This window comes from Argentina anserina, chromosome 4 (assembly GCF_933775445.1).
Source record: "Argentina anserina chromosome 4, drPotAnse1.1, whole genome shotgun sequence".
Taxonomy (NCBI): Eukaryota; Viridiplantae; Streptophyta; class Magnoliopsida; order Rosales; family Rosaceae; genus Argentina; species Argentina anserina.
The window spans coordinates 2,696,562-2,709,270 of record NC_065875.1 but is presented as its reverse complement, the minus strand read 5'-3'; the positions used below and the strand labels follow the sequence as shown (position 1 = coordinate 2,709,270).

At 38.1% G+C, this 12,709-nt stretch overlaps 3 protein-coding genes across 4 annotated transcripts in view; all 3 read left to right on the top strand.

Annotated features, from left to right (window-relative positions):
* LOC126789913 (casein kinase 1-like protein 10) overlaps positions 1-12,709 on the top strand; it is a 308,889-nt gene that overhangs the window by 263,598 nt on the left and 32,582 nt on the right. The window lies entirely within an intron of this gene.
* LOC126791002 (serine/threonine-protein kinase Aurora-3) lies at positions 3,740-7,625 on the top strand. Its single transcript, XM_050517394.1, has 7 exons — positions 3,740-3,880; positions 3,944-4,186; positions 4,287-4,382; positions 6,021-6,235; positions 6,325-6,397; positions 6,499-6,638; positions 7,185-7,625. Exons 1-6 carry the CDS (start codon positions 3,740-3,742, stop codon positions 6,598-6,600), a joined length of 870 nt encoding a protein of 289 aa, XP_050373351.1. The 3' UTR covers positions 6,601-6,638; positions 7,185-7,625.
* On the top strand, positions 10,378-12,636 carry LOC126789921 (putative protein phosphatase 2C-like protein 44). Of its 2 annotated transcripts, XM_050516003.1 has the most exons (6): positions 10,378-10,405; positions 10,572-10,630; positions 11,082-11,357; positions 11,785-12,043; positions 12,132-12,232; positions 12,325-12,636. In XM_050516003.1, exons 2-6 carry the CDS (start codon positions 10,598-10,600, stop codon positions 12,460-12,462), a joined length of 807 nt encoding a protein of 268 aa, XP_050371960.1. In that variant the 5' UTR covers positions 10,378-10,405; positions 10,572-10,597; the 3' UTR covers positions 12,463-12,636. The 2 variants fall into 2 exon arrangements, with proteins under 2 accessions (XP_050371960.1, XP_050371959.1); XM_050516002.1 differs by lacking the exon at positions 10,378-10,405 and having other exon boundaries at positions 10,472-10,630.

Genomic DNA, 12,709 nt, shown 5'->3' with positions numbered 1-12,709 from the left:
TCTTCCGAATCAGGCTTTACTGCTCGAAAGTATTGTTCCATATCAAATAGAAAGTTCTCAAGCTCCTTGGCATCCCGTGCCCCTCCGTAAGCTTGAGGTTCCGGTATTTTGACCTTCCTGTAGTCCGTCACAGGTTGGTTTGACATCGCTCGAACAACAAGATTGAGCTTGGTGTTCATCTCCAACAGCTCGGTTTTGAACGCATCAATGGTGGCTCGGACATCCTCAGCGAGGGTGTCCATAGTCACATGTAATGTGTCAAGGGCATCACTCATGGCCCCCAACTGCTCTAACGAGGCACCTCCTCTATCTCCATCATCATGTCCTCCCCCCTCGGGAGCTCTTGTTTTCTCTAGGGCCGAAACTCGGTCCTTCAGCTTTTCAAGTTCCTTCTTAGGCCCTGCTCCTCCCCTGGGAGCTTCTGCCTTCTCTAGGGCCACCACTCGGTCCCTTAACTCCTCAAGGTCTTCCACTCGTGTCGCCAACTTCTCTAGATCGACACGATCCAACAAGGAGGTAATATCAATCAATCTATCAGGGACTCCCGCAAGTTCACCGAGTTGTTGATCATAGAAATCGAACCGTTGCGCGTTCGTCATGTTTCCCACCATCGTATGAGTCTTAAGCACAGCCGGCAAGCCGGCTCTGATACCAGCTGTCACGGGCCGACTTTTGTAGAGTAAAAGGTGGACCGTGCGGCACTTGCTAATCGATGAACGAGTAACAAGTAAGCCAAGTGAGTACCTTGCAAGGGACAATGGAAAGCACACGATATTAGTATAGTGTTAGCGGCAAGCAAGAACACAGTTTATATAGTTGTTGGGCAATCTCATGAACAATTTAATAGGCAACAAGAATGATCTCACGGGGCGCAGATAATTGAATAATTCCTCTCTTTATTGATGGTAAGACGTTAAGGGAGGCGCAAGTACATGTGCTTACCTATACTAGTTCCGTAGGCCAACCGTCGCCGCCTAGGAACCCCTCCCTATAATAGCATATTTTGCAAAACTAGACTTGGCAGGGGGAAACATGGAACCTTCCCACCGTGAGCCAACTTAAAAAAGGAAATTACAGAAAATATAAATTACAATACTGCCACTAGCACGCAAGCAACCGGCCATAGGCATGACTCATGACCTTGGACAAGGTTGCTTGCGGCCTTACAAGTGCGGCCCCTAACACTTGGGCTGGTATTTCATGCAACACTGCCGGACGTGTTAACGTGAATAACCTCACCAATTATGGTATTCAAGGTACTCTACATGAATTTTCATTTGTGTCATTCCCTAGTCTTGTATATCTTAACTTCAGCTTCAATTCAATGAACTCTTTGACGCCATCCCACCTCAGATTGGGTTCCTATCCAAACTCACCTATCTTGATCTATCTTTCAATCATTTGTCTGGGAAAATCCCACTAGAAATATGTTTTCTAACAAATATTAAGGTCCTTCACCTGAACCAAAACCACCTCAAGGCTCAATTCCTCAAGAGCTAGGTCAGCTCAAGTTTCTCTTCGAGCTTGCTCTAGGGAAAAATAGTCTAGAAGGTATAATTCCAACTTCCCTGGGTAATTTCAGCAACCTGATTTCATTGCATCTCAATGAAAATAACCTTTCTGGCCCAATCCCACCACCTTTAGGTGATCTGAAACATCTTACCCTTCTCAATCTCTACCACAATAATCTAACAGAAACTTCAATTGGTGGCTTGAGTAACTTGAAAAATATGTGTTCGTGACAACCAACTCTCTGGCTCCATCCCCCAAGAGATGGAGAATCTCATGAAGTTGATTAAACTGGTGTTGGATAATAACAATTTGTCTGGTCGTGTTCCCAAAAATATTTGCCGTGGTGGATCATTACAACGCTTCACAGCATTCGCCAACTACTTGACGGGTTCAATCGACAAAAGCTTCAAAGAGTGCAAGAGTTTAATCAGAGTCCGCCTTCATAATAACAATTTAACAGGCAATTTAACTGAAGGATTTGGTGCCCTTCCAAATCTTCGGTACGTAGACCTAAGTCACAACAACTTCTACGGTGAAATTTCACCTGTCTGGGTACGATGTCCGCAATTAGGAACTCTTCTTCTGGCGGCAAACAACCTTTCTGGCAGCAACCCACCTGAGATTGGCAATGCAACACAATTACATGTACTCGATCTTTCATCAAATTGTTTAGTTGGGGAGGTTCCAAAGGAGATGGGAAGATTGACTTCTTTGCTTAATCTCATGTTGAATGGGAATCAACTTTGGGGTCACATACCATTAGAATTTGTATCATTGGTAGATGTTCAATATCTTGACTTGTCCGTGAACAAATTCAATGAGTCAATTCCAAGCATTTTTGCTGACATGTCCAAGTTACACTACTTGAATTTGAGCAACAATCAGTTCAAAGATAGAATTCCATTTCAGTTGGGAAATTTAGTCCAACTGTCCCAGCTAGATTTGAGTCATAACTTATTGGACCATGTGATACCATCAGAAATCAGCAGAATGCAAAGCTTGGAGTCTCTAAATCTTTCCCACAATAGTCTTTCGGGTCTCATTCCGGAGTCTTTTGATCAAATGCCTAGCTTCCAAATTGACATGTCCTACAATCAGCTGCATATATAAAAAAAGATATCTTAGAACAAATCAAGAAATATTTTAATATTAACAAAATGTTGCTACCACTAATATTCGAACTTTGGATAACCCAACAAGACCTGCATATATATATATATATATATATATATATATATTTATATTTACATTACATATTAGCTGATTTGTAGTGTAACTCTTGAGTGGACTTGAGTCCGCCCACACATACACGTAGGTCCGCCCTTGCCGTAAATTCATTGGAACGAGAGATTACACTTGAAGAGTTATTCATTAATATCTGAATTTTGTTGCGTTTGAGTTTCACACAAATAATTAATAAGATTTTCTGATTTCAGCATAATCTTTTAGCACTCTACTTTGATTAATTTATTTCAAGGGGGCGTCTATTAATTGCATGTATTTTTACGTCTCATTGTTTTATAGTATATAACAAATTAAATGTTCCATATATTCCTCGTATAATCTTTTGTTCATCTCCTCACTTGGATACAGTGGATAGTCTCTTCACATAGCTCTCAATTCCTCGAGGTAGTGGTCGAGCGGAGCCAGGAAAGAGACCCGGCCCTCTCACCCTTGAACAAATCAGAGAACATTAAAGATGGGAAAAACTATATACAGTAGTGTCTAACCTTTTTGAAAAAAAAAATAGAAAAATAAGTTGGTATCTCACACTTCATAATCTTTATAATGGTGTCTCATGTTTCCTTCTCAATCCAACTTTGGTACCTCACTCATTACATTACAAGAGCATTTTGGTCCCTCTTTGTTTTCCCCTATACTTAAACGATTGAAGTTTATCTTTAGCTAAAGTATATAATTATATTTTGAGTCTAGATTTTTGTTGAGGTATAACTCAATAACAAGTTAGTTACAGTTTATTCGTAGCCAAATTTATCTTCTAAACTAACATTTGGAGATGCTCTAAATCCTCATCATGAGTGAAACTAGATGCTTTTGGACTACTACGTGCCGCTAGTATAGTAGTATTTGCATTATTTTCCCAGAAGCTCAAACGCTGCGTTTTGACTTCACCCACGTCAATACGGTGCGTTTCACCTGGGCGCTTACAACAATTCAAAATCCAAACCCCTCACTCTCTCTCTCTCTCTCTCTCTCCAGATCCAACATGGCGACGAGACCCGAACCCCAAGACCCGCAGCCTCCGGCGAAGACATCAACGCCGCAGTGGTCCCTCGACAACTTCGAGATCGGAAAGCCGCTCGGCCGAGGCAAGTTCGGCCGCGTCTACGTCGCCCGCGAAGTCAAGGTAACAACAAAACCACACCCGATCCCAAATTGAATTGTTAGGGTTTCTGAAAATTGATTGCAGAGCAAGTACGTGGTGGCGCTGAAGGTGCTGCATAAGAAGCAGATAAACAAGTACAGAATCCACCACCAGCTGAAGAGAGAGATGGAGATTCAGACCAGTCTGAGGCACCCCAACATTCTCCGGCTCTACGGCTGGTTTCATGACGATGAGAGAATTGTGTTGATTCTGGAGTATGCGCACGGCGGCGAGCTCTACGGGCTGCTCAGGGAGAAGAGCCATCTCCCTGAGAAGCAGGCCGCCACGGTAGAGTTGAATTTCTTTTTCTGTTGGATTTGTGTGGATTAGTTTGTTTGGTTTGAGTTGGCGGCGCATTGATTTGGATTTCTGTGTGTGTTGTGATTAGTACATATTGAGCCTGGCGCAGGCGCTGGCGTATTGTCATGAGAAGCATGTGATTCATAGGGATATCAAGCCTGAGAATTTGCTGCTTGATCATGAGGTATGTGCTCTGACATTTCTGATGTTTGGTGTTATGGTTTTTCGGTTTTTGTTAGAATTAGGTAGTTTGGAACAGAAGGGAACTGTTGGATTTGGGATTGAATGGCTGGCAGTCTAAGTGTTTTGTGAACTCTTTAATGTAAGACGATAGTTAAAGTGTCAGATTATTGTTATGTACCATCTCTCTTATTGAGACAGTGAAAGAAAGAACAGGATTTTCAGAAATGTGTGTAAATCTCTCGTGGATAATCTTATGTCTGTCATCTGAAATGCCCATGTGTAATGCTGGTGTTTGTGCTTGAATGGAGACTTCTTATATGAAAGGCTGATTGTTGTAGTTCTTTTATTTCTAAGTGGTTGAGATAGCGAAGAAATCACAGAATTTTCACAATGTGTGTTACTCTCTCATAGATAGTCTTATATCTGTCATCCAAAATGCCTATGTAATTGTTGTTTGTGCTTGAATATTGACAAGGCTTATTCTCATCTTTCTTTTTTAGGTCTGAGATTAAGAAACTTCTGCGTGCCCTTATGTTTCATCTGTTTGGTGCTTTCTTGCTTCTTTGCCAAGTGGTTTTCTTGGTTTCTCTCCCATTTTGAGTCCTTTTTTTTTCTTTGTATGTTACTTTTTCAATATTTAGATTTTCAAAAATCAGAAGCAAGGGCAGTACTTTGATATTTGGTGTTTTGAGTTTCTGTTTGTGTTAGAACTCAGGAGTTAAGAACAGAAGGAAGTGTCGAACTAGGGTTTAATTTATGAGATTAGATGGAATGGTCAGCAGTCAATTTATGCTGTTTGTATAAGGTAGTATAATGATCAATGTTAAATACTCTTTAATCCCATAGAGATTGTGGGTGTAATGATGGACTCCTTAGAAACGTCTGCAATCATCTCATGCATACTCTTATATCAACATTCTAAACACCCAGTAATGCTGCTGCTTGTGCTCGATGGACACTTAATGGAAAAAGCTTATTTTCGTGGCTCTTTTTCTTATATCAGCAATTGAGCAAGGCCAGCTGTGTCTTTATGTTTCTTTTGTTTGATGCTTTCTTGCTTCTTTAATAAGTGAGTGTCTTGTTTTCTCTCCCATTTTGAGCCTTTCTATTTTTAATTGTATATTATATTCTATATTTAAGTTTCCAAAACCAAAAACTGATGGCTTGTTCAGTTAATCTACTCTATTTGGTCATTGCGCTAGAATAGAAAAGGTAGTCAAGCGTTTGATGTTTGGACGAAAGTAATAAGACCAGTAGTAGCTGATTTGATCTCTCTCCACAGAAAATATTGCTAGCAGTAGTTTTATAGGGATAAAGTTTCTTCCTGAAGTTTATTAGAGAGTGGTTTTAGTATATATAAGCCTATTAGTTGTTGGCCATCTTGTCCCTGGTAGTTCCTTTTTGTGTTTAAGAGATAGTTTGAGAAAATTATGGCTGGCTAGACTTCAATTGCACTGCTATATAACAAAGTTCTGTGATCATGTTTTGAACAATATTGAGAGACTGTCTTTGCAACAGATATTGGTTCTTTTTGCTTGTCATTTATCTCTTTCTTATATTCCTGCACCTATGCATGGTCATTGAATGAGGTTTCCATAGAACTGTGTTTTACTTAACCATTTGCAACATATAATTGTAGGGTCGACTGAAAATTGCCGACTTTGGATGGTCTGTTCAGTCAAGTAGCAAGAGACGAACAATGTGTGGAACTTTAGATTATTTAGCACCAGAAATGGTGGAGAACAGAGCTCATGATTATGCAGTGGATAACTGGACTTTGGGAGTTCTCTGCTATGAGTTTCTTTACAGCACTCCTCCTTTTGAGGCTGAAAGCCAAAGAGATACTTTCAAAAGGTACGAAATGAAGGCTTGTATGCTTCGCTTGATGTGATTACTTGACATGATCTTAATCATAAGTGGAAAATTACCATGTCTGAATACAGAATTACAAACATTGACCTGAACTTTCCTTCTACACCCCAAGTTTCTGCAGAAGCTAAACATCTCATTAGCCAGGTAAGTCTTTCGACAATAATGTGCATAATGATTGGTGGGTAAGCATAACTTCAGTGGTTAGTATCAGTATTGGTTACCTTTTGAGTTGAATTTTTTGGCAGCTTTTAGTGAAGGAGTCTTCTAAAAGGCTTTCTCTTCAGAAGATCATGGAACACCCTTGGATAGTGAAAAATGCAGATCCTTCCGGTATATGGAATAACTAGCTTGTCTACCTTTGATCTTGCTCCCCCGTAACTTTTCTGTAAGTTTACAACCTTACTTTAAGCATGCTTCAGAAAGTTTGAAGTTTTGGTATACCTCTAGATCTTTGTCTCATCAGACATGAAGAATTGCACCAGAGTTCACTTTACTTGAACCAGAACAGTGATAGTTTTAAAATATCCATAGGTTTGTAAAGCAAGTGATACCAATCAGGCTCTTTACATGGAGCATAGCCCATAACAAATTCAATGCCTTTGATTTGCTGATGAATATACTAGATATTTATAAAATCTGATGCTATAATCACTGACTATTGACATGGGAGGGAACTGGTCTAATGAGTATTGTGATTTAAGTGTGCTCAAACCTTTGGTTGACTATAATTAGGAGAGAAAAAAAAAAAACACACACACACACACACATGGATACTCTGTAAGGATGTTTAGGATTATGTCAACTCAATTCATTTTGGTGTTATGAGATGCATATTTGTTAGTCTGAATTCACTCACTATGTCAGATAGGCTACTTGTGTAATCAGGTTGCTATGTCAACTGATTTCGTCATGGTCACCATATGATATGCAGGTCGAGGATAGTAGGAAGATTGGCTGTATAGTGAAGGATGTAATGGTTGTAGTAGCTGGTGCCTGATTTTTCACCCCATAAATTCGTAAAACAGTGCTGAGGTTGTGGGGAGCCGTAATCTTGCTGATGTGCTTCCAAGATTCTGTATTGCTATGATCTAGAGTTTCAATGATTAATTTGTCAACACAGGTTCCTTTTGACCATTATAAGATTATAAAATTACTGGTGTTGTAAGTAGTGGTGCCTGCTGTTCCTAAGCTAAGACTGAAAGAGCTTTCTTTGTGATGATAGATTCAATGCAAGTGACGATTATCAATCGAACAAGGGAGTGTTTCATTTTGCTTGTTGTCTCTTTAATATGAACTTTTTCTAATTAAACAACTAACTTTTATTGACTGAAATGAACACTAGTAATGCAGATACCTTATGCGGTGAAAACAACTTATTACTGGTTGTGGTCTGTCCTGTTTGCGTGTAGCTACAGAAGGATTAATGAGATCTTGTAGGGTGAGAACTGTGACCACAAGCTGTTATGTGATGATATTTTCATTTAATATGTGTGAATAATTTACATTTTTGCTGAGATTGTTTGAAAATTAGATGCTGAATTGCAGAGCAATGAATTTACAGTGTTCTTCGAGTTTCGTTTCTCAAACTATCTCTTTGATACTTGATAGAGTACGTGATACTCCACACACTTTTTGATGACAGGTATTCGAGCATAATGAAAGATACACACGACACTGATAATGAGTTTATGACTGTTTTCCAAATCAAGTGCTAATAAGCTTTTGATTTGTTACGAGTCTTATGACTTGTGACTTGTGACTTTATTTACATCAGATACATGGATGCCTCGTGACACTGATTGTGAACTGTAATTTTATCTTCTCCTTGTAGCTGGATATCGCCAGAAGACTAGGGGGTTTTGAACTTTTGCAGTGTCAACAATGCTTTGACACATGCTTGCTGTAGCTAGATGAAGATCTCTCCTTCTTTACTTGGGCAAAGATGGAGAAAAGCTTTCGTTTTGTTACTCAACATTACAGTAGCATTAGCAATGCTTCTGTATAGCAGTATAGGCCAAAATGCAAGTGATAGCCTAGTGAATAACCTTATTCAAACCCTTTCTTTTTTCCACTTCTAAATTGGTTAGTGTGAAAGTCTTATTCTCGTGTTACTGTAGATCACTGTCATGGCACATCATGTGTTTTACGATTTTGAATGTTTACGGACATCGGTCTGTTTTTGCTGAGAAGAAAATGGCAGAAAATTATAAAGTTGGAAATTCTGGTGTTGCCATGGAAGTCAAGTTTGTTAATTGTCAATATTAATGTAGAGAGTAAATGGTCATTATCCACATGGAAGAGGAGTTCGTCAATGTCACTTTTGACATGGACAATATCACCATTTTATTTCCACAGGCTCCCAAACATCAACCTCAAAGCAAGAAGATGAAGAAATGGAGAAAAAGACCTTTTGGCCGTCCATCACGAGTCAATATTTGTTTCATTACATGACTTCATGGCTCGAGACAAAGACTGCAATGGTAACAAAATGATGTTTACCTCAAATTTTTCTAAGAGATAACCCATTAAAATGCCAAAAATAATTTCGTTTTATCCAGATTCAAAAGCAATTTGATCTATGTGAGCCTTAATTTGAAGATTCCTTTATAATCAAACAAGAATAAATTTAAGATTCAAACTTCATCTTTAAACGTTAGGCATTTGATATCGAGCATCTTATAGTTATTGTCTTGCTTCCGGGGGAAGAAAAATGTGAAAAACTAAACTAAATGTCAAAGTGTGGTGATACACTTCTCTTGCTTTTGAATAGATATAGCATTAATACGAAGATCAAAAGCAAACTATCAAGAGAAATTTAGAGATACGCCCATTTTTCATGATAGGTATGTGTTGAATTTTCCTTCTAGTGTATAGGTACCCATGTGTGTAACTTGTCTTAATTACATGTAGTATGAATGTTCTGTCTTGTGTGGTGTTTTTAGGTGTTTGTTTGTCTTTATTTGGGTAACTTAGTTTGTTTTGTTTAGTAGGTATAAATGGTGGGAGGTCTTGAATCTATGGAGCGTGTAGTATGAATTATTATTTGTCTCAATAGCAAACTTAGTAATCTTGCAAATTCTATGTTCTATTACCCATGTCTAAAATCTATTTTTCAAAATTAAAAATCAACCTACTAAATAGGTTTTGGTGTAATTTAAAATGATGGGTGTAATCTAAAACAAGTACATATTTTTTGGTGTATATCTAAATCCCCCTTTCCTATGTAAAAGCCTATATTGTTTTTCATTTATATTTATTTATCATGATCTATAATTAGGGGGTGCCTAATTTATATATATTCATTTATATTGCCCAAGTAAACGTGTCTTTTGGGTCATGCTGGTCATGACATTCTCTTTGGCATCATGTAATGACCTGAAATCAAGAGATAAAAATATCGAACGTGCCCTTAAGTCGGTGACCAAACTGAAACTGTGACATTTAGTTGGCCTAATTCACGTAGCAAACCTGCCACATGAATTTCCCAACAACAAAAAAATAGTTGTACGGAACTTTTCAAAACCAAACTAGGTTCCCCCCCCCCCCCCCCCCCAATCAACTAATTGAAACAAGGAAACAAGGAAATTAAAGAAACATGAAAGTAAATGAAATTGAAAATAGATAAATTAGACAATTAAGATATTCATTTTGATAAAATCCAAAAATGGAGGCATACCAGCTTATATAGCTCAATTGTAGATAAGTCAAAAATGGAGAACATGAGATAGGCGAAGGGCCATGTGTGAAATTTTAGCAGGGATTTGTTGTATAACAGATTTTTCCTTCCTTTTTTGCCCCTAAAGTCCAAGCTAAAATGGCTAATAGCCTAAATATTGTTTAATCATTATTACTATTCTGACTTCCAGAAGGGAGTGAGAAGAAACTAAGATAGTCAGATAAATATACTGTACCTGCTGTCATAATGAAACAGAAATGTAGTGAGAGCAGTTACAAATTTTAAATTTGTTTCTAACAGAAGATTAAAGGCTTTAAAGAAAAATCTCATTGTTTGATTCCTCAACATCTTTTCACTTTTTTACCAACAATAGGAGATGCTGGTAAATATCTCATTGCTTTATAAGACTCCATATTGACTTAAATTAGAATTGCAAATCTGACTAAGAAAGACAGACTCTCAACCTAAATTCCTATGTATAGCTTTCTCTCTTCCTCTCTTTAGTATCTTTATCCTTTACATTTTGATTATTGAACAAAAAAAAAAGAACTTTACCTTGTTTTGTGATACAGTTTTCTTTCTTCTTTTTCCCTTTCTTTTTTTCCTTTTTGCCTGAATGTGATTATGTTGTTAATATGGCAGATAATCATAATCTTTCAGGCAAACTCATGGGTCTCAAAGATCTTCATCTCAAGTTTAAGGTACACCCTCTTTTCCCCCATGTCTCATTTTCATTATATGTTTCATATGTATATGTACACCCTCTTTCCATGTGTTTGATCAGAGAGTTCTGGTTTCTGGGTTGTTTGGGTTTATCATTTCTAAGAGGACAGTTATGTTTGGCAGAATGAGAAACTCAGAGACAGAGGTTATTGACATAAACCATGAAAGTCCCAGAATCAAAGTTTGAATCTTTGTTCTGGGTTTTGGGTCTCCATTCTTATCATAATGCATACCACCACCTTTTCTAGATTCAAAAGTTGTTTGCTTTCTGTGCACATGAACACTATGTAACATTTAAGTTTCACAAAAAGTTCTGGGTTTTGTGTTCATGATGATACACACCAGAAAATTTATGTACTAGTCCGTCTAGTCGTTTTTCTTAATCAATCAGAATCTTGAAACTGGTAATGTTTATATGTGCTGTTTCAGCAAGGCTTGCAGCTGAGGCGAATTCTCAAGATAAATACTGGGTTTAAGGAGAAAAAGGCCAACTTTACCAAGAAACCTTCATGGATGATGCCAGCAGTTTCTCATGGGCATCATGTTGTTGAGGGTCATGATGAATCCGAGTGTGACTACGTTGTGGCTCAGAGAGAACAGATTGAAGAACTTGAGATGTGGCTTTTTGGAGTTTCGGATCCTAGGATTGGGGACGGAGTTACCAAGTACATGCAGGCACATCTGTTTGATAAGAAGCCTAAAGAGGTAGGTGACCTTTGGCTTTCAAATGATCACAATTTTTTCTATTAAGCAATCTTGACACTGGTCACCTAGCTCTTACTTATTACAATTGTGAATTGACCCTATTTGACTAAGAAGATCGGTAGCTTTCGAAATCGATTTGAGTAAAGTTATGAGGTATTTCATCGAACATCTTATTTTCTTAAGAAAAATGCTTGAAGATAAAGGAAATTATGGATTCAAGGGAATGCATAAAGGACCCATTGACCCTTGGTGGGGAAGACAACATGGTCTCTAAGATGTTAGGTCTTAGTTAATTCCAAACTTCCAATGTCAACTATGTGACCTGGTTTTATATCACTTGAAACTAATGTTACATCTATATATTTTATTTAAGTTGGTTTCCAGTTTCATCCTCCTCACAGTTTTGATATCATATTCTTCTGTGCAGTCTTACATGAAGGGAAAGATCCAAGAAACGATGAAAAGGGCATATCTTAGTTCTAAATCAAAGGTTAGAGATAGCCAGGTAACAGAGGAGACAAATGTAGTCGGGTCGGTTTCGGCAATGGTGATCAATGGTGAAAAGCTGGTGTTAGCTAATATGGGAGACTACAAAGCAATTGTTTGCAGAGAAGGTTTGGCTCATGAACTAGGCAGGAGGCACAAACAATCACCCAAAAGGAGTTGGTCTAATAGATTCTTCAAAGGTATGAATTTATATGATTGTGGTGGCTTAAGTAATGCAGAGTTTATAGAGAATTCATTCACATGTAATGTGTCATACTCGCAATGCAGCAAACAATAAGCAGTCAAAAAGCTCAGATCTTGTTGTTGGGATCGAAAAGATTGAGAATGATACTGAATTTGTTATCTTAGCAAGCAATGGCATATGGGATGTAAGATGTTCATTTGGTTATCTCACTTCTCCAACTCTTCTAGCTAGCTAGCTTACATGTAACTCATCGACTCTGGCATATATTTTTTTCAGGTAATGAAGTATCAAGAGGCTGTAAATCTAATAGGGCGCATTGAAGATCCACAGGCAGCTGCCAAGTATTTGGCAAAGGAAGCTTCAAACAGATTGAGCAGAAGCAACATTTCTTGCTTGATCATTCGATTTGATTGATATTTCACGTCGATTTGTGTCGTCTTTTTTCATCTTGTATGAGATGTAGCCATGTGGAGTTGATTTTCCGTTAAAACAGGTCTGGATTAGCAACAGAACATGCGATGAGACGCATGTTGGATACATTTCGAACAGTAACCAGGTTTTTGTTTCATATATTCAACTCTTTCTATGGTTAGTGGGACAACAGATTTTGGGATGAGGTCTTCTTTCTAGGCAGTGAACATGTAATGTTGCTACTTCAAGC

What these genes read in the sequence shown, in the direction of transcription:
- LOC126789921 (XM_050516002.1), top strand. Translation starts at nt 10,565, where the DNA reads ATGGCAGATAATCATAATCTTTCAGGCAAACTCATGGGTCTCAAAGAT. An exon ending in TTGATAAGAAGCCTAAAGAG is followed by an intron (nt 11,358 to 11,784) that starts GTAGGTGACCTT and finishes TCTTCTGTGCAG; the next exon opens with TCTTACATGAAGGGAAAGAT. An exon ending in CAAGCAATGGCATATGGGAT is followed by an intron (nt 12,233 to 12,324) that starts GTAAGATGTTCA and finishes TATTTTTTTCAG; the next exon opens with GTAATGAAGTATCAAGAGGC.
- LOC126791002 (XM_050517394.1), top strand. Translation starts at nt 3,740, where the DNA reads ATGGCGACGAGACCCGAACCCCAAGACCCGCAGCCTCCGGCGAAGACA. An exon ending in CTGAGAAGCAGGCCGCCACG is followed by an intron (nt 4,187 to 4,286) that starts GTAGAGTTGAAT and finishes TGTTGTGATTAG; the next exon opens with TACATATTGAGCCTGGCGCA. An exon ending in CAAAGAGATACTTTCAAAAG is followed by an intron (nt 6,236 to 6,324) that starts GTACGAAATGAA and finishes GTCTGAATACAG; the next exon opens with AATTACAAACATTGACCTGA.